The 27813-nt window shown below is 34.2% G+C and overlaps 5 protein-coding genes and 3 long non-coding RNA genes across 10 annotated transcripts; 3 read left to right on the forward strand and 5 right to left on the reverse strand.

Moving 5' to 3' along the window:
• Positions 1–1145: 1145 nt before the first annotated feature.
• On the reverse strand, positions 1146–5175 carry LOC105950781 (inactive purple acid phosphatase-like protein). Of its 2 annotated transcripts, none has more exons than XM_012974147.2 (11): positions 4458–5175; positions 4198–4292; positions 3828–4021; positions 3277–3316; positions 3104–3185; positions 2933–3010; positions 2734–2859; positions 2361–2482; positions 1669–1708; positions 1510–1584; positions 1146–1418 (listed from the first exon to the last, which is right to left on the reverse strand). In XM_012974147.2, the coding sequence occupies exons 1-11, from the start codon at positions 4730–4732 to the stop codon at positions 1247–1249; spliced, it is 1299 nt and encodes a 432-aa protein (XP_012829601.2). In that variant the 5' UTR covers positions 4733–5175; the 3' UTR covers positions 1146–1246. The 2 variants fall into 2 exon arrangements, with proteins under 2 accessions (XP_012829601.2, XP_012829602.2); XM_012974148.2 differs by having other exon boundaries at positions 4198–4289; positions 4458–5171.
• Positions 5176–6878: 1703 nt separating this feature from the next.
• LOC105950794 (WD repeat-containing protein DWA2) lies at positions 6879–11689 on the reverse strand. Its single transcript, XM_088815762.1, has 13 exons — positions 11491–11689; positions 11319–11402; positions 11080–11212; positions 10407–10518; positions 9970–10069; positions 9631–9758; positions 9075–9144; positions 8315–8403; positions 8071–8116; positions 7791–7843; positions 7624–7697; positions 7491–7549; positions 6879–7204 (listed from the first exon to the last, which is right to left on the reverse strand). The coding sequence occupies exons 1-13, from the start codon at positions 11533–11535 to the stop codon at positions 7163–7165; spliced, it is 1035 nt and encodes a 344-aa protein (XP_088671888.1). The 5' UTR covers positions 11536–11689; the 3' UTR covers positions 6879–7162.
• Positions 11690–12063: 374 nt separating this feature from the next.
• Positions 12064–16853, reverse strand: LOC105950774 (O-fucosyltransferase 16). The gene is made up of 10 exons (XM_012974137.2): positions 16255–16853; positions 16092–16145; positions 15877–15967; positions 15619–15695; positions 14921–15009; positions 14660–14843; positions 14095–14276; positions 13599–13701; positions 13088–13419; positions 12064–12998 (listed from the first exon to the last, which is right to left on the reverse strand). Exons 1-10 carry the CDS (start codon positions 16423–16425, stop codon positions 12548–12550), a joined length of 1734 nt encoding a protein of 577 aa, XP_012829591.2. The 5' UTR covers positions 16426–16853; the 3' UTR covers positions 12064–12547.
• A 1586-nt stretch (positions 16854–18439) lies between these two features.
• Positions 18440–19966, reverse strand: LOC148771957 (uncharacterized). The gene is made up of 3 exons (XR_016030555.1): positions 19682–19966; positions 19305–19400; positions 18440–18666 (listed from the first exon to the last, which is right to left on the reverse strand). It is a non-coding gene; the product is annotated as an uncharacterized LOC148771957 (long non-coding RNA).
• A 953-nt stretch (positions 19967–20919) lies between these two features.
• On the reverse strand, positions 20920–24050 carry LOC148771958 (uncharacterized). The gene is made up of 3 exons (XR_016030392.1): positions 23939–24050; positions 21123–21194; positions 20920–21000 (listed from the first exon to the last, which is right to left on the reverse strand). It is a non-coding gene; the product is annotated as an uncharacterized LOC148771958 (long non-coding RNA).
• Positions 21591–23433, forward strand: LOC148771959 (uncharacterized). Of its 2 annotated transcripts, none has more exons than XR_016030391.1 (4): positions 21591–22171; positions 22377–22507; positions 22945–23101; positions 23190–23433. It is a non-coding gene; the product is annotated as an uncharacterized LOC148771959 (long non-coding RNA). The 2 variants fall into 2 exon arrangements; XR_016030390.1 differs by having other exon boundaries at positions 21592–22171; positions 22937–23101.
• Positions 24051–24189: 139 nt separating the features above from the next.
• LOC148771960 (limonoid 7-O-acetyltransferse-like) lies at positions 24190–24727 on the forward strand. The gene is made up of 2 exons (XM_088815291.1): positions 24190–24286; positions 24369–24727. The coding sequence occupies exons 1-2, from the start codon at positions 24190–24192 to the stop codon at positions 24725–24727; spliced, it is 456 nt and encodes a 151-aa protein (XP_088671417.1).
• Positions 24728–25192: 465 nt separating this feature from the next.
• LOC105950793 (uncharacterized) lies at positions 25193–27753 on the forward strand. The gene is made up of 7 exons (XM_012974158.2): positions 25193–25562; positions 25674–25763; positions 25891–25971; positions 26098–26229; positions 26629–26847; positions 27030–27122; positions 27300–27753. The coding sequence occupies exons 1-7, from the start codon at positions 25338–25340 to the stop codon at positions 27459–27461; spliced, it is 1002 nt and encodes a 333-aa protein (XP_012829612.2). The 5' UTR covers positions 25193–25337; the 3' UTR covers positions 27462–27753.
• Positions 27754–27813: the final 60 nt, after the last annotated feature.

Here is a 27813-nt window from a genome sequence, read left to right on the forward strand (position 1 = left end):
ATCGTATCTTTCACAATTCCAGCTCAGTATTCTACTTGGTATTAATATTGCTTATATTTTCATAATATTCTTTGTAATATTTATTTTTGAAATTTTAATAATATTTTGCATATCAAATTGAATCAGGGGAGAAGGAGAGAAGTCACAGCGAAGGAATCTGAATAATTAATTGATTTAATTATATTAAATTAAATGACACAAAATAGGAAAAATTAATTTAGAATTATGCCAATATTTAGGAGATTAGTTAAATAATTAGTAGAAATTAATATTTAATTAATTACGTGTTTAATTATTAGATTATATGAAGTTTAATAGTATATGAAAAAATAAATTGGATTGATATCCTCCAAATGAGCGGGAAAAATTAACCTTAGAGTTTTCTAGGGTTTCTGTAGGAACCTTTCTTTTGTTAATAAGATTATTATTATTATTATTATTATATATATATATATATATATATATATATATATATATATATATATATATATATATATATATATATATATATATATTTAATGATTTGAGACGACAACAGTCATTGCACTCTTAGTGGGCTTGCATACATTTTCGAAGAAGCCACGAGGATGGATCCCTATTTTAACCTTTACTCTTCGCTTTCTGATTACTATGGTTATGTTTGTTAGCATTTTCAAATTCTTTTCACACTTTCCCCAAAATGAAAATTATTTTTCTACACTATTTTCAAAAACTTTCCCGAAAACAAATTCAAATATTTCTCTCTCTAACAAACATGATTTGACCGCTACAGTGAAAATTATCTTCACTAAAATACAAAATCAAATCACTTTATTTTTTAAATTCTTCTTCCAAAATACCTTTTCCCAACACCTTTCAGACATGATTTGACTTGGTACAGTACAAATTGTCTCCTCCCAAAACACAAACAAACTTTATTTAATTTTCAAATTCTTCTCCGAAAACATCTTTCCCCAAAATAAAATGGAAATGGAAACCCAAAAGCTTACCAAACAGAGCCTATACTTTTTTTTCTTTTTTTTTTTTAAAATGTTTTTTTTTTATTTTTTTAACTAGAACTAACTGCAAAAAAATAAAAAATAAAAAAAATCTAGCATTGACAAAGATGTTAAAAAAATATCTAATAAAAGATGTGAAAAAAAAAATTACTAAAAAAGAATAAATAAAATGAAGAAACGAGAACATTGTCTGACAGACAAAAGTCTTAAAACAATTACAGATAAATTAAATTAAATGAACTCTATGGTCATTCTGAAGAAGCAGAAGGCTCCTCCTCCTCGGGTGGGTCTATTGGAGTAGACATAGATGATCCGAAATCAAGAATCGGGAAGACACCAGGTGGTCTTTCTTGTGGCTCAATCGATAATAGCTGAGACGAATCACCAACAACATCCGCCCATCCATAATGTGGTTCGGCCCTTCCAATTTCACAAAGTTAAATATTGGTAAAGTGCTATTAAGAAGGGAAAGATGAGTTGAATATACGAAATAAGAGCGAACATCACTCACTCATAGTATGTTTCTTCATCTACAACAATATCCCAGCTTTCTCCAGTGGTACTTTTGCCATACTTGTGCACTTTTCTGTCATAACAAACAAAAAACTCGTCAAAACTACTACATTGTTAAAAACTTGCATAGCGTAGCTACTTGTTGTGCATCACGTACCCATTTCCAAAGTGCTCTTCGCCCCATGTCCTCGACCATCCTATTATTTTGATACAAGAAACATAAATAAAAAATATTTGCAACAAATATCCAAATAAAAGCATGCCAATAATAAGTATCGCAAGTCAGTTGCAAGTTTGCAACGAGTAATGCCGTGTCAGATGTCAAATAATCACAAATCCGTCGATATTAACATGTATTATTATTATCGTTCCACGATTACACTCTTTCAATTAGCCCTTCCGATGAATGATAGTGAAACAATGATTCAGTTTTGAAAAGCATCAAAATAATTAACAATACGAACCTTTTTCTCATAGAAACCCAAAAAATAGAACCAAGGAAACTAACTAAATCAAACTATGAATTTAACTCGAGATCATTGATGTTGAATAAAAAAGGCATGTAGTATCTAACAACATATAAAATATGTTCACGGTCGACATGCTTTGCAAACATTCTTCATTTTGTTCATGATGCACATAATAATTTTTATCAGATCATGAACATGCAGCAGGTTTTAGTAGTTAATAACTTCACATAAAGTAAAAGCAAAACTGCATTAACCATCAACTACATTCTAATCTATAATAATTAGAAAACATTCATGAACAAGCCTCGTGCATGCAACTGTTATTAAGCAAATGGTTGTCTAGAATGATATTGCTATGTGAAAAAGTTTGATCACATACTTTCACTACTGGGAGATACATGCCACGTCTCTCCTTGTCGCGAACCAATGCCAGCAAAAAACTTTTCTTCCCACTTATCTCCCCATTTAGTTCCAAGTTCCGTCTCTGCCCATTTATCGGTCCTAGGAAGAGTAATATAAACATAAATAAGCTATATTATTGATGTCATATTATCCAACATCAATTTACATTTGCAAGCTATTCTAGGAACAATAAAAACATATAAATAAAATCAAAATGTTATTCCCTTTTCGCCAAACAAATTTCAGCAATGATAATTGTACATACACAACAAAAATGTTTCAATAGATGGATCCCCAAATGAATGTATCAAGAATATGATCGAAAGGATAAAGGAAAGGACGAGGAATACCATTTTAGAATTGATCCTCTTCCATCATAGTTCTCTCCCCACTTCTCCCACCATGATTGTTCATTCAACCTACCATACTTATGTGCCCCTTTCTCAGTCCAACCTTTGGCATCATATTTCTCCCACCTGCGTAGAGGACAATTTTAATCAATACGCATTAAACATTTTTAAAGTTTGTTATGAGTTTCAAACAACTTACCAATTTTCATACCACCCAGCATTTTCTGTTCCCGATTTCGCTTGTTTTTGTGCACTCCGTTCTATTCTAGCTAGATTACTGCAATTTATAATCGTGAGGAGAAGAAACCATAAACTATAAATACAATTAAGAGATGGGAGGGAAGTGTACAAGGAAATTCAAAGTCAAAACCTCCATTCATCTTGGTGAAGAACTTCTCTCCACGTTTCCCACCAAGAATCCCCTTCGGCATTTCTTCCCGATTTTTCGACACCTGAGACTCATGTAATGACTTGGAAATGAAAGAGAGAACTAGGAGATCAATAAGAAAGGACTTGTAGAATAGCACAAGCAAATTCCAATACCTAGCTCTTTGTATCCGGTCCAATCACTTTTCTCCCACCACTGTCAAAGGAGATGAACAAATCCAATTAAATGCATCCACCTGGGATGATACTTAATAAGGTTATAAAAACAATATCAGGTAAAAAAATATGTATGCACATAAAATGTCCGAGCAAAGCAGAAATTCAATACTCTAATTAGAAAAACTGGATATCGGTTGATGTTGGACATTTTATCATCTGGAAGTTGTTTTGTTTTCTACAAGTTTGTTTAGTAGATTTACAAATGAAATGCTACTCATGTTTATGCTATCCAACCTCCCGAGTGAATAATGATAATTGATTTAATCCTGCCGGTGGCTCAATTAATATTTTAATCACATTCCAAAAATTCTTAAAGGTCAATGTAGCACAATAGAGACATTTCAAGGGAGTTTTTAAAAATCTCCACAACTTGTTGGGACAAATTCCTAAATACTTTTTTAAATATTCAACAGGTATTTATTTATTTATCCTTGCATTTTGTGGTTCATAACAAACACGAACAAAAACACAATATGAAATGTACATACCGTTTCTTTCCATTCGGAAGTGGCATCGGGACTCTGACCGCCCATCCTAGCCCATCTACACCTGTATCCATTATCACCAATATCTTCTCCACTTTCACGGTACCAACTACTACCATCCTCATTTGTGCCAGATTCAATCACATTCTCATTTTGCAAACTGATGCCCCAGTCTTTCTCGTTTGCAATACCAGTATCTACAAAGCATGAACCATTTAGTGCAAAAGATTGAATTTGATTAAAATAAGAGAATTTATCCGAATAAAATTCATGTCATTTAGTGCAAAAGATTGAATTTGATTAAAATAAGAGAATTTATCCGAATAAAATTCAACATGATGTTAAGCAATTAGTGAAATCAGGTATGCATCACCTCGTTTTGGAGGAGAATCACGGGACTGAGGGCCTGTATTTCTTGGAGTGCAACGAGACGAAAATTTCTCTTGCTTTGAAGCAAATCTTGATCTGCTATATACCAAATTCAAATTTCTTTTCAGCAGATATTTTAGTCCAATTATCATATAGTATGAAACACACTATCAGCAAAATTTTATTAGCATTTAGTATTAAACAAATCACCAGCATTAGCATTAAATAAATTAGGAAAGAAAAAAGGAAACCGGGGAAACATACTGTGGAGAAGCGAAGGGCATAATAGGTACCCGACGTCGATAATTGGGTCGGTTATTCGGGTCGAAGAGTCGCTCATCACAGTCCTCAGCATTATTGCTCGACCGGCGGACTCCTCGAATCTCCGAACAGCAGCATTTGACTAGTCCACCCGCCGCCGCCAACAACCGCCTCTTCTTCCTCGGAATCTCCAAAACCATCCCATTTTTTGACGCCAAATCGCTATTCCTCAACAATTTCACACTAAACGGCGTCGTAAAACCCCTTGCAGCCGCCATTCTCTCTCTGACTGGTTATCTCACGCAAATTCCATCGGCATTAATTAATTTATAAAATAAGCCCTAGCTTCCGCCGGGTAATAGGTTCTCTTCCTTATATATCCGCACTAAGCGGCGGAGAGATAAATAGAGAGAGAGGAGAAAATGCAGACCACCGGAACAGAGCAAACCGAACAGGAGAGAATCGCGGGTTTGCTCGGTTTCCTGATCCGCCGTTAAGTTGTTACACACACTGCAGAGTGAGCCACTTAAACAATACAGATGGTCGTGTATGTATATATATATATAATATATAGATACACGGTTACTACATTGGGGGTAAATTAGTGAAAAATAGGTGGTGGTGGAGGATAGGGGTGGGGGTGGGGGTGGGGGCTGCGAATCCCGGTGGTGGTGGGGGTGGGGATTTAGATCAGACACGTGACTCCTGACTGAGCTTAGCCGAGAAGACCTTTCCTCATTTATATTTCCCACATAAGGTTTTGCCACGTGTGTTGTGCTTAGTCGTTCAATCTCGGAGGTTTTAGCTCAATCTATTTTTTCTTTTTTTATTAATATATATATATTCTTTGTTTAATTACATAAATTAGTGAACTTGAATACAATTCTATTTTTTTTTAGGAAAAATATATATTTATATATATATATATATATTTTTTTTTGTAAACATTCAAAAACAGAATGTAAAACCAAAAGTCTCATATATATTTTTTCTTTTTTAACAAATGCCATCTAAATTTAAATTAATTTTTTCGAGACATTTTCAAACAATCAACTTTTAAAATAACTACTATCCCGAATTTTATTCGCAATCATCAACTAATATCATTTAAAAAGTTTTTGTAAACATCACCTAATTATATGCATGTATATATATATATATATATATATATATATATATATATATATATATATATATATATATATATATATATATATATATAGTTTAGTTAATTTGTTACAAATAAATAAAAAAATAAAACATAGACGACCATAAAAAATCAAAAAAAAAAAAAAAAAAACAACAAGAGACACCAAATTAAGGAATTCAAAAACCCAATGTATATTTTTCCAAAATAGAACAAGGTCTATATCAATATCTCCAAATTAAAGATTTGGTTGTTGAAAATAAATTATCATAGTTGGTAGAATGGCTAATCAATAAGCTGGTTCGTTGGCTAAAAATGCTAACTCGAATAATTATAATCAAAGCGATCGACCAACATAGTACTAATAAATAGCACATGTGTTTGAAATTAGTGAATTTTGTTTTCCTAATCCTCATTCCGTATCAAGAAATAAACATTCAAGAAATAACCAAACGACGGAGGAACGGGCGGGCCACCGACCCGACGACAGCCGACAAACTGTACATCCGGAAATAGATTTCCTATACACTTATGATTTATTTAAATTACTTATACGAGGATCCTTTTCACCAATATACACCAAGGAAGACCCCACTTCATTTAGATTCCACGTGTCATCACCAGCTGCGTCGATGACTAGGCAATAAATATGGATAAAGCTGAAAAAGTAGTGGAAACTTACGTGTCAACCAGGATATGACGCGGCGTACATGGTGAGAAAGAGCGCCACGTGGAGGAGCTACAACAAACAACAGAATTATTCTGCCTTTGAACGAGGAAACCGAAAAAAATGACTCACCCTATTATTCTCTACCGATAAGCTTAACTTCAGATTCTCACTTGGGAATCAAGAAGCCCTTATCCATTTGAAGCCAACAATTTTCCACAAAAAAATAGCGACTACTTTTCTCCGCTTGTGACAGCAGCCACTGTCTGTAGTAGTATATTCATTTTTGTCTTAAAAAAAAAAAAACTAACTTCAATACTGAGTGTCAAATTAAACCACGTGAAGAAAATGTAATTTTACTTGTCCCTACGACCACTAATTTATGATGAACCAATCACGTGACAGTGAGAAAAAATTCAGTAATTGGTCTTGAATTTGATCAAATTGAATATAAACCAAGATTTCATACACTATAGCAGATAGAATTCCGCAAAGTAGAAGTGTACTCAGCTTCGTGCCAAAATATTAGTCGTTTTGAGTGATTGCATATAGCATTAAGAAAATTAATAAATATGCGTTATATGAATTATAAGTAAATAATAAGAGGAAATTTGAGAAAAGTGCAATTAAATACATCACTAATGGATAGAATATGAAATTGTGCTCAATCCACTCACTTAGAATGCCAATTGCCCGAGACTACCGAAAAACATTTACTGCGAAAGATGAAACGCGATGAGTTTTGAAAAAAAAAGATCCAAAAAATCCATCTTACAAGGTGGGACTATTCTGCAATAACATCCTTCAATCACAGCATAGCTTCACCATTATGTGATTGAAGAAGAGAAAATCGGTTTGAAGAATTTGCACTTACGATATCATCGTTCGTTTTTTTCATTTTTTAGGAAGATGAGATTTTATAGATTCCACAACAACCTGCAAAATGAGAATGTAGTCATGGTCATCAAGCCCATGTAATAAAAAGTATAGCTACTGACATCAGTAACTCTCGATTGGTTTATCTATCTTGCATTTGGAAAAAATTAAGAACCAACTATACTTGTTTAGATAATTTTGAATTACTAGGGATTTTAAATCCTTTAGCACCAATTGTGAGTTTTTTCTTCGATCAGTAATATGGAGTTCGAGTTCGAAATATTAGAGATGGACTTATATATAAAAATAAAAGAACCTTCATTAATTTAATTGTATAACAACTTACCCTTCCATCATAAGACAATGATGCGAAAATCCATGGTTCACGAGAACTCCAAGCAAGACCTGAATAAGTTGAAAGCCATTAATTTGATTTCAAAAGTAGAGGTGAAAGGAGAATCGGAGGTTGCATCAATTACCATAAACAGAGTCTTCATAGTCATTGTAGGAATTTAGCAACGGCTCTATCGTCTGGTTTGTTGGCTCAACCACACTAGCAAAAAAAAAGGATGTAATCATGTAATTGACTTAAATATCCTACAACGATTGAGTAACGAATTACAAGAACTAAAATGAAATCGCAGACCTATCTGAAGGAGAGGCCAACCACAAATTGACAGCTGAGTCAGTTCCAGCACTCTACAAAAGTTTTGGCATCATCAGCGAAAGAGTAATAAAAAGACAATGTGCTATTAGAAACAGTGACATAATGATGAGTATATGTTCTTTTCAAAGTTCTTTTTTGGTCATAAATATGTTGAAGTCAAGCAATAAAAGTATTTCATGAATTCTTCTTCGACAAAATGTAAAGAATGGGCAGTTCTGATCAAGTATAGGGAAATGGTGGGAAGAAGGAGATAAAGTACCAGAATCAAGCCCTCGTACTCGGGATTACATTTTACAGCCCATGTCCTATCAACAATAAAACACTCATTAATTTTCAGATAAACCAAATTGATGATGAATAATTCAAATATCTAATTCAGACTGTAACGACAACATAAAAATAAAAATATCAATACAAGATAAGGAGAATCTTGAGGGACTGAACCATATGCATTATAATCTCTGAATGTGAAAAGACAAGCTAGGTCGTTTTGAAAAATTTACCAGTGTGAGTGCCCAGGAAGCTCAGAAACTGGAAACTTCGGGTTTCTAAGGTCCCATATATGAATCCCCGACTCATCTTCAGCAGTTACCTGAGTAATGCCAACCAGTAACCATAAGCTTATATTTTAGAGAGAGGAAGGTGCATTCATGGTAAATTGTGAATTTAAGAACAATTACAATCGTTTACATACACTGTACTAGGCATAGGAAAGTTTTCATGCATGATATTCCAACTGCTATATTTACCACAGTTGAATGTCTAAGGTATAAGTTTCAAACGGAAGTTGATTTCAAGATAACCTCACCGGCAAATATACATGGAGAAGGATTTTCGGTGGTGCAGCAGTTTTTCTAGACCAACTAGGTGTCCCTAACAAGCTCATAGAGATTGATTGCTTTTTACCAAGAGTTCCAACTTTAAAACCAAACTAAAAACATGGATGCTTCAAACTAATTAGACATAACGATGGTATTGTACTTGTGGCACTTCTACTAAGGTTGTTAGGTACGTCGTTAGGGAAATATCGAAGTGGTTCACAAAGGGATGGCTGATGATGCTATCGGCAGACAACAGAGGGGTGCATCGAGTTCTATGAGGAATTTGCATGTTCCTAATAAAATAAAAGGAATTGTAGGATGGAAATATGACATAAATTATTCATGTGAAAACATTTGCAAAATCACATGAATAAACAAATATGAAAAACAATAAAATATTATTCAAGGAAAAAAACACTCATCAAGTCTGCAGTATACTTACAAGTGTGTACCTCGTTTTCATGTTATAGTCTACATTACGGACGTGTGCACGCTCAATCGAACCGGTCTTCCTGCAAGCACATAAATGTTTCGGTTTATAGCCGGAAAAATTAGTTAAAGATGTTAACTATCATCAGTAACCAACTATGCCCTCTTCAGAACTTCATTAAAGAGGAATTTATATTCATTAAACTGCAAAAGTACTAGAGATCAAAAGAAATAACTGATCAAATGTTTCTAGTTCTTGGCGGGACCTAAAGCTTCTAGAAGAACGAGCATTAATAGCATAGTTTTAATAAATTCGGGGGAAAAACTAACATGCCAAGCAGCAAGGAACTCAATCACATCCATTGCAACACGGGAATAAATGCAACCAAGCAAAGGGGGAATTGTGGATAGTAAGTTTATAGTTAAAACAAAACCATCAACTATCAAATGGAGTAAAAAATAAATCGAGAAGGTTCAGTTTAAGGTTTCAAAACTGTGGTTTGGCTATGAAGATAAAACAGGTTTTCTTTTCATCAATACACATACATGTGGAAATTAAATAAACTTACTTCATTGTCCTCAAATCCCAAAGTTGAACTGATGAATCACATGTTAAAGATATGGCATTAAAATCGTGAGGATCCCATGCTCCACCAGTTAAAGTATGAAGCATGCCAGCCGATTCTTGTGATTGTACCTACATTACGTGGCAAGACCAATTAGCCCAAAAAATCAGAACCTATTAGGTCATGTTGAGCGCATCAAGATGCAATGTGGTAACTAGTAGTACTTAGGAGAAGATAGCTAAAAAGAAGGCGTTCGTTCTTCGAGTTATCATATCTGTGTTGTGACTTGTGACATAATCGTAAGTCTGAATCAACTCAGTGATTCCTGCTGTGACTATATACCTGAGCAGTTTTCTTTGAAGTATCTAAGCTCCATAGAAAGAGATTCTGCTCGTCAATACTAACCAGCTTGTCATGCCTTCCGGTTGGCCACCACAGAACGCTACAAATACCATACAGTATCATTAATTACTTGAAAGAAATGGAATCAAATGAAAAATATTAATCCAGGGAGATTGATGACGAATAGTTTAAGTGGAACCACTAAATTTCGTAATACGGTGAGTTGTATGGAACCAGTTTCACATTACAGTACTAAGTAACATACTCAGATCTTAAAGTAATGAAAAATCCAACTATAGATCCCCCCCTTTTTCTTTCATTTTTTCATCACGGCCAGAAGATTAGGAATTATGATTCCTGATCTAATAGAGTAAAAAAAATCACGATTCCAAATATATAGGGCACACAGGAAAACAGCTGTCACCAAAGAAGCTCACCATTTAATTTTGCAAGTGTGCCCATCCAGTGAAGCAACAGTTTCCAATTGAGGAGAACTTAGCTGACCATATAACTCGGGAATTTGCCATACCGCTGCCCCATATGTTTCCCCTTTAAAGCAATATAAAAGACAATTAAAGATAGTCTTCATTACCATAAATTAAATCTTCCAGTCCAGATAATAACTTCAAGAGAAAGTCTAAGATTTAAATTCGGAAGGCAAAATATTATTGAACATATTAACATTTGTCAAAATATTAGAAGTTACCATTGGGACTCTTCACCTAACTATAGACCAATTGTTCAGACAACAATAACTAAGTTTAGGAGCGTAAGCAAATCTAGTTTTTTCTAGCTCAGTTTGGATTTCTTATCAAGCTTCAAATCTTGTTCTAAGCTCAGTTCAATTCTTTACCAAATCATTCTGAATAATATTAGTTGATCCAAACAGCTCTAATAGCTAAATAATGATCCAACATGTTTATCATATCCCAACTCATAAAGCCGAGATTATACAAGCTTAAAAAATCGACGAGTAACAAATGTTGTTCAACATTGGTATTACATATTAAGTTAGCCATTCATCCCAGCCAAATTCAGCATAAAACAATCGAACGCATCGAGAAAGTACACTACTATTCGAGAATCTGAAACTGGAATATCGAAAATTACCAGAAGAAAATACAGTAGAGAAAATCCGTTGATCGAAAGGACAAGAAGCCAGATCCCAGATTTCATTCGGATGCGAAAACAAACCCTCGCAGATCAATTCAGTACCGCCAGACGACAGCCTAATCAAGTGCACCTGCAAAATCCACCGCTACATTATTAACATCAAACAAACACACACACACACACACACACACACACACACTGAAAAATACTCCTCCATTAGAAATTCAAAAAATCACCTCGTTTTCTTCTTTAAGGCTGAGAGTACCGGTGAGAAAACTGGTGTGATCCGTATCCGCTATCACATCCGAAATGCATCTCGCCTGTTGCAAACAAATTCAATTCAGACTTCCATTTTCTTCTCATATGAAATCAGAGTTCATGAATTTAAGAAAATTCGAAGAAATTGACCTGATATTTGAGACCGTAACCAACGCCGGTTGATCCACCTTGCATTTTCGTATCAGCTAACTTGAAATTCTACTCCCAAAAATTCATCGCAGCGTCAAAGCAGATCCGAAGTAGAATTCAGAAGCAAATACTAAATTGGGCCAGCGTTGAAACAAACGGTGTTTTAGGCCCAAATGAAAAACCAATGGGCCACATATACAAATCAAAGGTTTTAAAATGGGTGTTTTTGCAATTATACAGTTAAATCTCCATAATTTAATATTGGTTAAATTACAACCACCTCCTTGAGACAAAGTTAATTTACAAAAAAAACCCTCATTTAATTAATAACTACATGAAGACCCCTGATGTTTGTAAATTTCTTACATCCACCTCTATAAAAAGGTGTTGATGTAAGAAATTAACAAATTTGAAGGGGTAGATGTAATTATGAAAAAATGAGGGATTTTGTTCATAAATATACCTTACCTTAGGAGGACTTTTTGTAAATTAATTTTTATTTCATTTGTGCAATCTCATTATATTATTGTGAAAGCACTGAAGAACTGAGAAATAGAAATAAACTCGAAATAATTTGGTGAATTTTGTCACACATTGCTTAGACAATTTACAATGTCTACCAAAAACCAGCATTTCCTCGTACTTGTAAGGAACTGGTTTCTCTCAATATTATACAGCCCTTGGGGCCTCCCTCCCTACAACATCTGCAAGTGACAACAGATCTTCGCGATTTCATAACTTGGATCAAACACAAATCTATCCAATCGAAATCTACGTAAATTATCAAAAAAAAAAAAGGGGAACACTACTATATACAAGCCCCAAAACAACATTGTTTCTCAAGTTTCCATTATGTTAAACCGACTCTGGTATATATATATTTTTCACGTTGAGGAACATGGCCGGAGTTTAATCTTCAAGGAGACGTTTTTTACCTTTTCATGTGACTTTGCACCTTGCCTGAACAAAAAGTAATGTTCTGATGTAAGAACAAACACGTACCGACCACCAATCAGAACGTTGCAAAGATCGTTACTTAGTGTGTGTTTTTTTCCACTCAATCCGAAAGCAACTCATCCAACTCAGGCTCCTCTGATGAAAACATGTCATCCTCTAAGCTAGTTTCGTTATACAGAGAGTTCCCTAGTTGACTCGACAGGTCATCTTCTTCGTCAGGATCGGACCATTCCGGTTCTTCATTCGTGTTCTGATCTTCAACCGCTACTACATCCACATCTTTTCTTACGGGTAAGGATTTCTTACCAGTTCCCCTTCGAACCGAACCCGTGTTCTTTTTTGCCTCCGAATCTTCACAAATGCAACAGGCTGGATTTTCATGGAACGCTCCTCTGCCTGGCCTCACCTCCTTTGGGTCTCCCATGAAACCCCTCTGACTTGAACGTGCACTCGAGGAGAATTCTTCCCAGGTCATATTAACTCGGTTCGAAAACAGCCTATACAACTTTTTAGAATTTGGACGAATTGTGGGTTTGTGCCCAAAATATCTCCTGCAGTTCAGAGCAAAGAGGTTACATCGTTTGTTCGTAATTATAACAACTATTGAGGATTTGGAGAGAGATAAAAAAGGCATACATACCTTCGCCCTGCAATAATTTTTGCCATGTTTCCGTTGTTATTTGTGACAAATACATCGCTTTCGTCGCACACTATAAAATCTAAGGCAGCCATTCGAGAAGAAAACGAAGAAAAGGGTTTCAACTCATCCTGGTTTGCTAGGATTTCTTTCGAGTGATAGTTGGGGAAAAGAGCCTTTAATGGGGCTAATGTTGATTCCCCTCCGTATACTTCTCCAGACGCGACGAAAATATGGGTGTCTCTGTCGTAGCCAAGTGCTCTTAGAAGAAGACCAACTTCTTCGGGAGTGAGAGGGCATCTACCTTGCCTCCTCTCCCTTTCTGGATTTGGATTCTGCAAATTCAATCAACGGTTAAAAGTGCTCTGAGCATGGCATCACAATTCAATATGCTGGATGGAATTATCCAGTCACTGTTTTGAACTCGTGTGTGTGTGTGTGTTTTGTCATTAGTACATCTGGATTCAAATTATAAATATTCAGCCTCTAAAAAGTTAGCGTGTTGAAGCATTACATGCAAAGTTTTCCATCTCCGTCGTATTTTTGCTAGTTCCCTCCTCTCTTTGTCTCCTCCACCATAATAACATCCCGAGAATGCAAGCATATCAGGTTCAAACCTGCAACAAAATAAATACAGACATGTGAAAGATAATCCTTTTAAGTTTTTACCTCACTTTAATATAGGAATTCTACAACATATTAAAGTGCAGCTAACGAAGTATCAGATTGCTCTTCAAATGCTAATAATTTCATAAATAAAATCATTAAGACCTGAAAAGTAGAACCACAAATGTCATCATAGAAATCGAAAATTACAAATTGACGAGCCTAACACTTCATACGTTAAGATTAGTTAAGACTCCAAAAGTGTAAACACCCAAGAAAATTATTCACTGAAATACTGAAAAGAAATCACATCTGTTCTAGGCACTCATATTATGCTAGTCGTAAAAAATGATAGAAAAACGCGAAAATGAATTTGAAATCTCAGAATTATGGAACCAATGTACCTGAGGTGAAGAGCAATATAATGCTTGCTCCTCGTTCTCATTCTTCGCACCAACTTCGCACCCATTTGTCGTATGGGATTGGTGAACTTCAGAGCATGATAATTAACTCTGCACCTAAGCTTTTGCAGTTCCTCACTCAACCTATTTGAAAGTCTGTAATCAAACTTGGTCAACTGAACAGCCTGTTACATGAATGGCGCCGTTCATTAGTGTCATAGAACAATAATATCAGCACACTCTGGATTACATACTTTTTAGCTGTCAATTTCAATATATACTTCTACCAACAACTAGGACTAGTCCAACAGAACAGGAAACAATTTTCTGAATTGTACCATAAGAAGAAATTTTGAGCAAGCATTACGTAAGGATAAAGTGGGGCCTGATTTGGAGATACGACAAAGATATAAGTCATTAATCCGAGCCATAACAATTAAATATACGACAATGAAATTTAAAACAAATTCATTGCACAGATTCGCCACGAAACTCAACACCGGTATCTCCATCTATCATGATCACGAAAACAGAACTATGTAAGGAATGTTGGGACCCATCAACTTACATGCTTCTTTGAAAGGACAGGTACTAAACGACGGACATAACATTGCTCATTGCACTTTCTTGGTACACGCATTGTATATGGGTTCCATATCTGCCCTCTTCTTCGTGGGAGGTCTTTTATGATTTTTACATCTTTTTTCAGGAATGATATAAACCAATCAACATCGAAGATCTCTGAAAAGTTGCTGTAAAAGAGAGCAACATTGAGTGGCTAGAAAAACGCAATAGCAAGAACTTTGCAATATATGAACCATGGCTTTACCTAACATCCTTCCAAAAAGACTTCTGGTCCAATTTTGGGACAACGAGGGTGACATTCAAAATGCGAGCAGCAACAACAGCATCAATAATCTGCAATCAATAGGTAATAAAAGCTAATTTCAGCACTTAGTATTGAACACCAGATTTTGTATAACACTTATTATAATTTGCAGAGAGAAATCGTGATTTAAGAATTCACAGTTAGGTGAGCAACTACCTTTCTGAATGCCCACAATAAAAGTAGACGGGTCATAAAAACATTAAGAAAAATTCAGTTGGCAAATTAGGCTTCTGGTCTAGTATAAAACTATGCATGTCAACTTATTAGCTCAATATGGTAACTCTAATAAGTTGAACATAAGTGAATAGCTTGCGCGTAGAGACAATCATAAAATTATTGTCGGCATCAATTCAACTACATGACATGATGGACACAAATCCCACAGCCATTTACGAGGATTTCTTTACGAAGCAACTCAAACAAACATACCAAGAACATAGTAAAAAGAAATTCACAAATCAAATTACAAAGCGTAGGTAAATCATGCGTACCACTAGCATCAGCAAATAATCAGTCAGAGCATAATGGATAATCTTATTATGACAATACAAAGTTCTTTCAAGTAGGTTGATAAGATTATTGCAGAACATTATCATTCATTAGTGAATAGAAAATATTATTAAAAAAGGAAATAATACCCCGGTTCTTTGCTGGTTTAAACCTCCACTGGTTGCAATGGCCAAGTAACGATCAGGACGCGTTACGACAGCAGCTTCTGTTATTCAAAATGTAACATCAAACTATTTCCAGTCAAAAAAACAAGAAAAAAACACACAATATAGAACCTCGAGATTAAAAAACAATGTTAGAGAACAAATAAAGCCAATTGACAAGGAAACAAATCACATATTTACCAACAAGCCTGAACATTAAAAGCTGTAAACAAGTTACTGTACCTGCAAATTGACTGCTGGCATTGCTACAACCATAGTAAAATCTCGAGTTCTTCGTGCTCCAAATATCACGATGAAGAACTCCTCCATTGTCCTGTATATCATTGATCATCACAGTTAGTACAAAAATATTGGATCAAATCAATCTACATTTTCAGACACCAACACCAAACATACAAATCATAAATAAAAGACAGACGAAAAACTAAAAACCTAACTGGAACACGAAACTTCGGAGGAGCTTCATTTCCTTCACCAACGTCATTGTTTACCTACAACAACAACAACAAAATAGCAGCAAACCAATTCAATCACACTCCTCCAAATGAATCAAATCAATTGAGCACAAAAAAAAAAAATGAAAAATGCAATTAAACAAACCCTGCGACTGAAAATCAGAGGCACCCTAGCGCGATGGATGTGATCAGTTTCGACAGGGGAAGGTGCTAGAAAGGAGAGGAAAACAAATAAGAAGAGAATGGCGGCGGAAATGGCGGAGATTGCGGGGAGGAATCGGTGACGGTACTGGTGGCGCCGCCGCGGATATGCCATTTACAAATAGCGGCGGGCGGCGGAGGGAATTTTTTACCCCAAAAAAATTAAAAAAAAAAATAAAAAAAAATTTATTCCTTCAATAAAAAGAGGGGCGCACCACCACAATGTCAGTATAATTGAGGGGAAGTGGAGCAATCATTTTTTTTCTCAAGTCCTAGTTGGGGAGAAGCAAGATTTTTGGAGTTTTACGTTTGGACCATTCTGCAATAAACGACACGGATTCCGATGCTCGCGGTGGTTAATTGCATGATTAAATATTGCAATTTGGGATAATTAGGGATTTTTTACTGCGGAAAGGAGATGATGAAGATTTTAATCAGGGGGATAAAAATGTGATTTTCGTTGAATTTGAGGGTTTTTAGGGGCAGTGGGTGTCGGTAATTGTGGCATGAAGATTCCTTTTCCAGGTAAGCTCCAGTTGGATTAGGAGATAATATGAATGCAAATTATCTATTTCTTTTTACCTAAAAGGTAATTCCCAATTTTCTTTTTTTTAAACATTAAAATAATTCCCAATGTTCCGACCAAAATAACAACCTTGCTTATCTTTCTAACATGCAACCATATCATTAGGTAGACTTATAAAAATATTTTAATTTTTTGAAAATGAAAAAGAAAATCCAGTTTAAAAATACGCAAAATTAGAAATCATTTTACTGAATATTGGCATCGAAATTGGTGAAGTAAGACAAATCGAATTAGTAACGATATCAAAATTGGTGAGTTTTACTGAACATACGCGTAAACTCACCCATGTATATGTGTAATTAATGGATATATAATTATTTATGTATATTTAGTGGCGAATAAATTAATATCATGCATTCTAAAACAATATTAATATCATACCCTAATTAATTAGAGATTATTGAGTATTTATTGATGAAAATTTGATAATTTTTAATTGGGCTTTTTCTTATAAAAAAGACAATTGGGCTTTTCACAAGCTTTCATCGAGAGCTGGGTTTTGTAAACAAGTTATGCATATGTTTGGGATTATTGGTCTAGCATCGTCCATCAGATATATAGGCTATGTTTGGTAAGCTTTTGGGCTTCTATTTCCATTTTATTCTGGAGAAAGATGTTTTTGGGGAAAAAAATTGAAAATAAATTAAAGTTTTGTTTGTGTTTTGAGAGGAGACAATTTGTACTGTAGCAAGTCAAATCATGTCTAGAAGGTGTTGGGAAAAGGTATTTTGGAATAAGAATTTGAAGGATAAAGTGATTTTAGTTTGTATTTTAGTGAAGACAATTTTCACTGTAGCAGTCAAATCATGTCCGTTGGAGATAGAAAATTTTGAAATCTTTTTGGGGAATTTTTTTGAAAATATTTTAGAAAGATAATTTTCTTTTGGGGAAACAACGAAAAGAATTTGAAAACGTAAACAAACACTCATCTAATTAGGTGGAGTTATACATGTTATAACCAAACAATTTAAATGTGATAATCTCATTATGTATCACAAATATGATTAATTAGCACTAATTTTTGTGGTAAATTACAAGTTTTATCTTTTCGATTTGTTCATGAAGTACGTGAATTTATTCTATTTTCGATTTGTTCATAAAGTAAGTTTATTGATTTTATTTCTCAAAGCTTCACAATCCTAATTAAATATTGGAATTAAAATTTAGAATTGCAACTTAATTAAGAAATTATATAAATTTCTCCTTATTTCCTTTTTTTCTGCAAATGCTGGATTTATTGTATTTTTGGATATGTTTTTGAAATATACTAGTACTACACCCGTGCGATGCACGGTGAATATATTATTTAGAATTGACGGTAAATACGTATTTTAAATTGATGATTCAAAACAAATGAGGTATATTTGTATATATTAAGTCCATACAATCATGTTTTCAAAAAACAGAATAGAAAATTTAATAGGCTCTCTAATCACTTTATACTATGTTTATTAACGACTTTTAGAGTATCATCTTCCGTTAGCACAACATATAACTGTTTTACGTCATCAGACTTATGTAAGAGAGTGTTCGGCTACAAATGTACAAAAAATCAATTTCCGAGAAAATCAATGTTTGGACATATAAACTATTCGGAAATAAATGAATGTATGATTGAACTATCAGATATTGGCCAGACTTAAGCTACTGGGCTGTTTCCCCTTCATTTGCTTCACTTGCACGTCTTTGTTGTTCCCAAGTAGCTTTAGTCTAGAATTTGCAAGCCTAAACGACGCCTTGAGACGAAATTCTACTTCCGATCCTATGATACTGAAAAAATGATAAAAAATTTACACATGAGACATAAGCATGGAAGAGATATATAGTTTGTGAGTAACAGGTTGATGGTACCCAAAATATCCTACATAAGCCCGACCATATGTCACTAAGACTTAAATTGCAGCATATTCCAAAATCCTTAAGTATAACAAAACATAAGATGTTATAAGTCATCCTACAAAATTCCCAAACACATTTCACTATCAATTAAAGAAATATGAGACAACATACTGATCACAACTTCACAATCCTACTACGGAAATGAATGTAGCTACCGGATTATATTTACCTAAATGGACCAACAATCATAAAAAACCTACCACTAATTATAAAATGTAGTAAAACACAAATTCTAAAATGCGGTAAAAGAAATTCTAAAATCTAAAATTCAGAATTAGTAAGTGCTTAAAAAAAACATAACAAAAATCTAATTAAATTTATTGTGCAGTTTATCTCTAAAATAAAAACACAAACACAAACACAAACACGCTACATTATACACATAAACTGCACTGCACGCACGGATAGATCCCAATGCACACATTAGCGCGCACACATTTCTTATCTTATGTGAAGAGTAAGCATCGAAAATAAGAACTACAAATATGCGAAAGTTCAGAAATTCATACCGAACAAAGTTGCTTTTTCCTACTGCTTTTGTATGTTGAATCATCATACAGTTGAAATGAATACAACCCGCAATGATACCAAATAGATCGGGAGTGCTGAGCTCGTAAGGGGTAAACAAAAATATATTAATGAAAATGACCTCTAGAGAAAGCAATATGAAACATCAAAAAGTATTGAATGTAATTATAGCAAAATGGTTGCTGAAACTTTTCATGGATATAAATTCCAAATACAGTTTTATGCAGAAGGTTAATTTTATTGAACTAAAAACATTAAAAACTAAATTAAGAATAATGGTTATTTGACAAATGACTATGGTCGATTGAAAAGGTACATAAGAAAGTTGTTATTTTATTTTAGTCCCAGTTTAACTTACCCGTTGTAACATGCTTTTATGACGTAAATAAATTCCTTGTCATTGCATCTACAACCAAAATGTCAGCACGAACATGAAGCACCAATACTTTAAGAACACCATATGTGACAACATTTGCTTTATCTCCTTCCGATGGAGCAGCCTAAAGTTATTGGAAATAAGAACATTAAGCATATAGTCTTAGATAGATCAACGAAAACTTTTATAATTTTATTTTCTTCTATAGTAATTTAATTCTTTTTTTTAATTAGTATAGATTATCTCTTAAACTAACTGATTTGGTAGAGAAAGTACATTAGAAAATGCAGAAATAGTAAATTTTAATTTACCTTTGTGTAGATATCATCAACATGAGAGTCTGGTTTAACATGTTGTTGTCTCTCTCGTTGACAATTTAACCAGCATCTTTGTTCAAAGAAAAAAAGAGAAAAAATTATAACAGAGACCTTGCAAAATACGTTTATGCTCCCTGTTGCAGAAATTATATCATAGATCAAAGTCATTAATGCTCAATCGAAAAACTATACAAAAACAAACTAAAAAAATACAAATTATTCAAGAAATAGAGCGAAAAACATGGCATGCTAACTATGAAGAACCTAATTCTTTTCTGAAAAAGTAAAAAAAAATAAAAACCAAATATAGCTGTTAAGCTGTGATGGGCGATGAGAAATAAAAAAAAAAAACTCCCACATGACCTGCAAATAGCTATTTGCAGCACCAAAAACTATCTAACTCTCAGTAAAAGAAATAATTTTTCTTTGCATCATAATTTGATTGTTTATAGATTTTTATGACGCCCTGAATTATATTCCGTGAAATATAACATATTAAATGACTGAAAAACGCAAAATTTGCAATAGAAAATTGTTTTTCCTTCACAATGTTTTTATCTATCCTTTGGAGACTACCAAATATCCCATTGTTGTGCTCAAGATATGAACCGGAGTACATTGAGTAAGTAGCAATATAAAAATTACACATGCAACAAATAAATGAAACATGGAAAATTTAATTGCAATATCAGGGAAAAAACATTGATCATACTGCAACATATTGAATGTACTCGAAAAAATATATTTTGTCGAAAGCAGCCTCAAGAAAAGATAGTTACCTCAAAAACTATTGCGTTAAAAAAAGCCTTCTCGAAGAGATGGTTCTATATATTGAGTAAATCTGTAGATCATGGAAGGATAATATTGAATGTACTCGAAAAAATATATTTTGTCGAAAGCAGCCTCAAGAAAAGATAGTTACCTCAAAAACTATTGCGTTAAAAAAAGCCTTCTCGAAGAGATGGTTCTATATATTGAGTAAATCTGTAGATCATGGAAGGATAATATTTGAACCATGAAGTTCCTCAAAAAACATACAGAATCTGAAAAAGAAAAAAAAATGAAGAAAATTTAAATATAGAGTAATATAAATGCCATTTGCATACCTTGGTATGAACATAAGTTCCAATTGTTGCTTGTGTCGATATCTTAATAAATTATTACTTGTCTTGACAAACCTGCAAAAAAAAAAACAAATACATTTAAAGAGCTTGAAATCTCAGTAGAATGAACAAACTATTGCAGATACTAAATTGTTTTTCATAACACATAACATAAATTTGAAAAACATGGTTAATAGAAATTATTTTTAAGCCTATCTCTTTGTGAAAAAGGTAAGTTGTGAAGAAAAAATAAAACACTGGGTTAGATGATGCCAATAAGCAAGCAAATACTTGAAGGAACCAATAAAATAGAATTCAAGCAAAACTAAGATATAATCATCTACGAAATTCCAAATATTAAAATTTTAAGCAAATATGGGGTTATGTAATCTATTTCTTATTAAACATTTGTATTGTCATGTATTTCTTATCAACCCTGTAATTTGACATAACTAGGGGTGGAAATCGGAACAAAATTTCCGATTTCCGCCGAATCCGATCCGAATAATTCCGATTTTGGAACGGTTTTTTCAATTCCGAATTCCGAAATTCCGAATTCCGAAAATTCCGAAAAAAATCGGATCGGAATCGGAACTAGATATTGAAATTCCGGAATTTCCGAATTCCGATCCGAAATTAATTCCGATTTTTCCGATTTTTTTCCGATTATTTCCGATATTTTCCGATTATTATTAACATTTAGTAATTATTATATATAGTCAATTTTTTTATTTATTTTTATATTTAAAAGGTTCAAAATGTAAACCCTAATTCATTCTCACTCTCACGTTGCGCCGCTGCACCAACCCTTTACTCTCTCCCGTAAATCATCGCTCATTTCTCCTACCACCACCGCCCCAGCCCGTCCCCTCATCTCTCCGTCGAGAACCACCAGCGCCACCCTCATTCTCTCCGCCGAGCACCAGCCGCGCCGCCCCTTATTGTCTCCACCGAGCACCAACCGCGTCGCCCCTTATTTTCTCAGCCGAGCACTAGCCGCGCCGCCACTTGTTGTCTCCACCGAGCACCAGCTGCATCCCTTCATTCTAGAGGTACTTCATAGAAATCGATCCTTTATTACTCTTAAAATTGCAAAAAAATAAAATTATTGGCAGAACATATCAATCCCCTGTTTTCTTCCTTCTGCAACCTAAACCTACTGAATTAATTTTTATTTTTGCATATTAGTTATTGAAATATGTTACTTGTTATATCTATTACTGAATTTGTTTGAACTTGAATTCAAAATGTTTGTAGGGGCAACCCGCAGATTAATTGTGGAGGATAATCCTTTGGTAGACTTTGCTGAGTTTCCCAATAAATTGTTAAGGCCTTCATTATATATTGCAACATTTTAAGTGGAACTGTTAGAGGGGCTTTTTGAGATGGTAAGTTGTCTCCCATTTATTAATTTTATGAATTGTTAGAGGGGCTTTTGAGGTGCTTCTTCATGAATATCTTATTCTAATACATAATTTGTATCATAATCTTATGATTTATGTTTTTTTCTTACATCTCCTATTGAGATGCTTCTTGGTTGTGGCTAACATATTAATGTCAAAACATCTTATATGATAATTCAAAATATTTGCTGAAAGTTTAAGATGTATGCTTCCTAAGTACAATTTATGAGTTCATCAGCTCCTTATGTTACGAAGGTCGATTTTTTTTTTTTCTCTTTCTCTTAAGATCCAATAAGCTCCTTCAATTTGATGTTTATGAGTTTAGGGGGAATTACACATCCCCTCATGTATCCTTGTTTGGAACTTGTGATCCCTTCTGCTCTAATTGTCATTTACCTATTGCAACTATTTGAGGAATTAAGCTTTAAGGGCAAAACAAGGAGAGGAACAAGAGAAAATTTTGGTGGCAATGTAATTGATCTAAGATACATCTTTAGTGTGTGCTCAAGATTGGTTCGAGAAGCGGTCCTTTAGTTGATGTTGAAGAAGACCTCGATAAGCTCTTATCAATAGAAAAGAGTATGTATTCGTCTTCAATTTTATAATACTTTTACTTTGTTACAATTATTTCTAAATGTTAATATTTTTGATTGTTTTTTCATTGTAGATATCAATGCATTCAAGGTTAACAATTGAGAAAAATTGGAGAGTGATTCTATGTGGATGTCCTCTCGGTTTTTTTGTTTGGATGTGTATTAGGTGTTGTATTGTTGGTATTTTGAACCTAGGCATGCTTGTTCCCTTTATTTCTGTTTTTATAATTTAATTTCATCAAGAAAGCAGTTTGTTGTTGATGTTATTAGTATTGTTCTACTGTGTGTCTGTCTTTATGATGAAGTAGGTCTTTTTTTTATTTTTTTATTATTAATATTATTCATTCAGTGATATATTTTGAAAAAAAATTTTTTTTTTTTGGAAAATCTGAATATTCCGAAAATTTCCGAAAATATTCCGAAAATTTCCGAAAATATTCCGAAAATTCCGAAAATGAAATATTCCGAAAAATTCCGATTTTCCGAAATTTCCGAAAAAATCGGAATCGGAATCCATTTTTAAATTCCGAAAAAATCGGAATCGGAATCGGAATGGCTAATTGACTTCCGAAAAAAATCGGAAATATTCCGAAAGGCCTAAATCCGATCCGATCCGTCCGATTTCCACCCCTAGACATAACCTATAAACTAAGAATCCCGCCAATTGATATTCAACGAAAAAAGAAATCAAAATTAAGAAGAAAATAACTGAAAATCCAAATTATGTTATATCCCCAAGTGAATCATGAAGAAGACAACTAAAAATTAAAGGAGGCATAAAAATCACACATTTACGCATAAAGGAACTTGACCGCCAAATTACCATAACAGCGCCCAATTTGATTGAAGAACAACAATGTTATTTGCTTCATCGTCAAGCATATGTGCTATGTCCAAATACATGTGCACAGATTTGACAAAAAAAAAAAAAAAAAGGAACCCTGTAAAAATCTGATAAGTGATAAAAATCTTCTTCATTTTCTTCTCAACCCTATAATTGATTGATGACATAAAAGGAAATTCCTGCTCGACCACAAGGCAATTTTGTTTGGCCGGCGGCCACGTCAGCGGTCAATGATCACGACATTAAAGGATCTGAAACACTTGTTCGGTAAAGTGCGAAGTGCGGCCATAAGCAACGTCGACGCCGATTTCGTAACAAAAATGCAAGGTTATTTAGTTTTTTTTTTTTTTATTACACAAATATGATTATGTGATATTTGTGCTAATTAATTCAAAAAAAAAATGTTTAGGCGAAGAAGGATATTCGGGTGACTGCAAGAACCTCTACGAAGAGACAATGAATCGTATTCCCGAGAATGCTGATGGTTTGAACGTCACGAGTTGGTGCAATTTCATTTTTTACAGTATAGATTTTGGGTGGGGGAAACCCGCGTGGATAACAAAGTGTGAAGTCGGATGTAATACCACAAACGCGCCGTTTATCGATTTTCTTTGGCTAATGGACACGAAAAATGGCGATGGAATAGAAGCGCGTGGCTCACTATGGATGATGGATCAACGCTACTATGCCGAGTTCGACAAAATTCAAGATCTTACCGATCTTGCTTCTGTTAATCCTAGTCCTTCTGATGATATTGATCGTAAGTAACATACTCGATTAGCATGTTTGACTAAAATAAACGTTCGTTTGTTACGTTCGAGTGTTTTTTATAGCTAGTTTGTGTAAGTTGTTGCTAATCATATATGATGTTTGTCTTAAGTTTGTGGCATTAATGTTGTAATGTTGTTCTTGGAACAAAGTCTTAGTTTCTTCTAAACATTAATTAACCTTCTCAGTTAAATCTTTATAAATTAATACAGTCGAGACTAACAAAAATTTATTAATTTAGCGAAATATTAGATTATCGGAGTTCTACTGTAAATAGCAATTACAAGAAATTGACGAGAGCATTTGGAGAATATTGTTTTAAAAGAATTGATATAAAAGTGGATTTTAAACCTATCACAATAAAAAAAAAAAATTGAAATTCATTCAAATAAACTCAATTAATTTATTATGAGTCCTATAGTTTTTATGACCATAAAATGATTAATGATAAATTTAATAATATTTAAATAAAAATGAAATAATAATTTCTTTATTTGATGAGAAGCTTTTTTGTGTAGTGACTAGTGATAATGGGGGTATTTTGTTAAGAACAAAATCAAGGGGGGAGCTTCAAAATATTTCTCCACGATTATTATTTATTTAATTGAAAATGTCGTTGAAGCTTTCTTCGTTTCTCTTATCTTCTCCGTCGCAATCCCCTTCTTCTCCACCGCCGTCTTCCTCCGCCGCGTTGTACGTTCCGCCGCCCCCTTTCCTCCGGTTTCCGATAAAATCACACAATTGCAGAGGGAGACTTACAGTCATCAGAGCCACTGAAAATGATAAGTACAGTTCACCTAATACCGGCGATTCTAAACCTTCCAACGGCACTCTGGTAATTTTACCCTAACCTTCGTTTATCTATTTAATTTTTTTATCGGCGGAATAGATGAAATTTTTGTTTTGTAAGTAACATTGTTTATTGTTTATCGCAATTATTATGCAGCCTAAGAACAGGAGGGATATTTTACTGGAGTATGTGCAGAATGTGCAGCCTGAATTCATGGAGTTGTTTGTCAAAAGAGCGCCTCAGCAGGTGTGTTTTTTCGCACTGCAAATTTTATCTTTGGAAAAATATCTGATGCTGTTTGTGAAAATGCCTCAATGAGTTTAGTATTGGGCATTTTTTTTTGTTTCTATTATGATGGTTCTACTCTACGTAGGTAGTTGATGCGATGCGCCAAACTGTGACGAATATGATCGGAACTCTGCCCCCTCAATTTTTTGCTGTGACAGTTACCACTGTAAGTATTTACAGAAAAACTCGTACAACTTCCAATTTAGCGGTGTTTTGTTAGGTAGAAATAATCGAGTGGAATATAGGTTGTTGGAGTGTGTTATGATGTTGCTCATCATTTTCTTTGTTTCAGGTTGCCGAAAATTTGGCGCAGCTAATGTACAGTGTCTTGATGACCGGATATATGTTTAAGAATGCTCAGTACAGGCTGGAATTGCAACAAAGCTTGGAACAAGCTGCTCTCCCTGAACCACAAGAGAAAAAAGTAAGCTCTTTGGTTTGCTCTTTGGCTTGCTCTTTCGGAAATCAGCTTTTTTCATTGTATTTGGGTATGGTTTTGGTGTGAATTAGGGTAAAAAACGAATTGTTGAGAAAAAAAAGGGCTTGTTGTACAATTTATTCCCTACCAATATAGAGGGTTACTTTGAAGTTCTACCATCGTCATTTAGTTCTTGTTAAGGTTAACAAACCCCAAGTTACTTATTTCCACCAGCATGTTGTGTGAGATAGTTTTAAAGCTCAAAAAGAATGCCATCGATCACTTCATTATGGATATTGGAATTCAATTTCCTCCGATCACATTTGTTTATGTTAACTCCTATCTAAAAAACCCATCTGTTTTATTGTATCTTTTCACTTACATTGTTGGGCTGTGATGGTGTAGGATGTGCCAGATTATGCACCAGGTACGCAGAAAAAGGTGTCAGGTGAAGTTATAAGGTGGAACAATATATCAGGTCCAGAAACAATCGATGCAGTGAAATACATTGAGCTACTTGAAGCAGAAATAGAGGAACTTAACCTTCAAGTTGCAAGAAAATCTGCAAATGGACAGAATGAACTGCTGGAATATCTGAAATCTCTCGAGCCTCAAAATATCAAGGTAAGAAGACACGTAACTGCTATAGAAACCATAACAAAAGGGATTAAATGCGTACATAAATAAGCATAGATACGAGCAGGAGGGAGAGAAATCATCTGGCGATACCATTTAATCTTCCAATTAAAAGTATAATTGTGTGACTTATGTTCTTTCCTTAAATTGAAATTTTGCACGTTTATTAGGAGCTAACAAGTACCGCTGGAGAGGATGTTGTGGTGGCAATGAATACGTTCATAAAACGCCTTTTGGCTGTCTCCGATCCTAGTCAGATGAAGGTAAAAAGCTAAACTAGTGCTGTCAATTCCTATAATATTTTATCTACTCGTGTTTTAGTTTTTTCTTCAATCGTCCTGGTTAAACATTTTATTTGATCTTTATCCCTATAATGTTATATAAATGCAAGCTCGACTGAAGGCTGAAATTGACAGACCGAGTATGGTGTGTTTTTGCAGACTAACGTGACAGAAACAACTGCACCGGAACTCGCAAAGCTACTTTATTGGCTAATGGTGGTCGGTTACAGTCTTCGAAATATTGAAGTTCGTTTCGACATGGAACGTGTACTTGGCAATCCACCAAAACCTGCAGAGCTTCCCCCAGGTGAAAACATTTAGGTCCCATTTGGAGTTTTCTTCTGAAATTCGGTACTTAGGAATAGAACTATACGGATCTTTCGGTTGGAGTCGCAATTGAACTGTCATTTTATCGAACAAGTAAAAGGCGATTTGATTGGCGGGAAACCACTAGTGGTGCAGCGTGCCCCATTTATACTTATCACGCCCCGTTTATCTATTGGTTACCTGTCCGATTATTAAATTACTTTGTATTTTTTCAAATTATCATGGACTCAGATCAACATTATGATTTATGATATTGATGAAAAATTCTGATCATAGCTTAAAGAAATACCACTACAAGTAGTTTAGCCCATATATATTGAGTTTGGATTTTGGGCCTAGATTTATA

The sequence above is a fragment of the Erythranthe guttata genome, chromosome 3 (genome assembly GCF_056151865.1).
Source record: "Erythranthe guttata isolate IM_541 chromosome 3, IM_541, whole genome shotgun sequence".
In the NCBI taxonomy this organism is placed as follows: domain Eukaryota; kingdom Viridiplantae; phylum Streptophyta; class Magnoliopsida; order Lamiales; family Phrymaceae; genus Erythranthe; species Erythranthe guttata.

Bases quoted from the DNA above. Each gene is read 5' to 3' on its own strand.
- LOC105950781 (XM_012974147.2), bottom strand. From the start codon at position 4,732: ATGGCGGCTGCAAGGGGTTTTACGACGCCGTTTAGTGTGAAATTGTTG. The intron at 3,186-3,276 runs GTATTGGAATTT...CATGAGTCTCAG, and splicing joins GACCGGATACAAAGAGCTAG to GTGTCGAAAAATCGGGAAGA. The intron at 1,419-1,509 runs GTGAGTGATGTT...TGAAATTGGAAG, and splicing joins GATGAAGAAACATACTATGA to GGCCGAACCACATTATGGAT.
- LOC105950794 (XM_088815762.1), bottom strand. From the start codon at position 11,535: ATGCAAGGTGGATCAACCGGCGTTGGTTACGGTCTCAAATATCAG. The intron at 7,844-8,070 runs GTACTTTATCTC...AAACTTTTGTAG, and splicing joins AGTACGAGGGCTTGATTCTG to AGTGCTGGAACTGACTCAGC. The intron at 7,698-7,790 runs GTCTGCGATTTC...TTTTTTTGCTAG, and splicing joins TTGGCCTCTCCTTCAGATAG to TGTGGTTGAGCCAACAAACC.
- LOC105950774 (XM_012974137.2), bottom strand. From the start codon at position 16,425: ATGGCATATCCGCGGCGGCGCCACCAGTACCGTCACCGATTCCTCCCC. The intron at 15,696-15,876 runs GTACAGTAACTT...TTTGAATAACAG, and splicing joins TGCCAGCAGTCAATTTGCAG to AAGCTGCTGTCGTAACGCGT. The intron at 14,844-14,920 runs GTAAAGCCATGG...TCTCTTTTACAG, and splicing joins TCTTTTTGGAAGGATGTTAG to CAACTTTTCAGAGATCTTCG.
- LOC148771960 (XM_088815291.1), top strand. From the start codon at position 24,190: ATGATCACGACATTAAAGGATCTGAAACACTTGTTCGGTAAAGTGCGA. The intron at 24,287-24,368 runs GTTATTTAGTTT...AAAAATGTTTAG, and splicing joins TTTCGTAACAAAAATGCAAG to GCGAAGAAGGATATTCGGGT.
- LOC105950793 (XM_012974158.2), top strand. From the start codon at position 25,338: ATGTCGTTGAAGCTTTCTTCGTTTCTCTTATCTTCTCCGTCGCAATCC. The intron at 25,972-26,097 runs GTAAGTATTTAC...TCTTTGTTTCAG, and splicing joins TTGCTGTGACAGTTACCACT to GTTGCCGAAAATTTGGCGCA. The intron at 26,230-26,628 runs GTAAGCTCTTTG...GTGATGGTGTAG, and splicing joins CTGAACCACAAGAGAAAAAA to GATGTGCCAGATTATGCACC.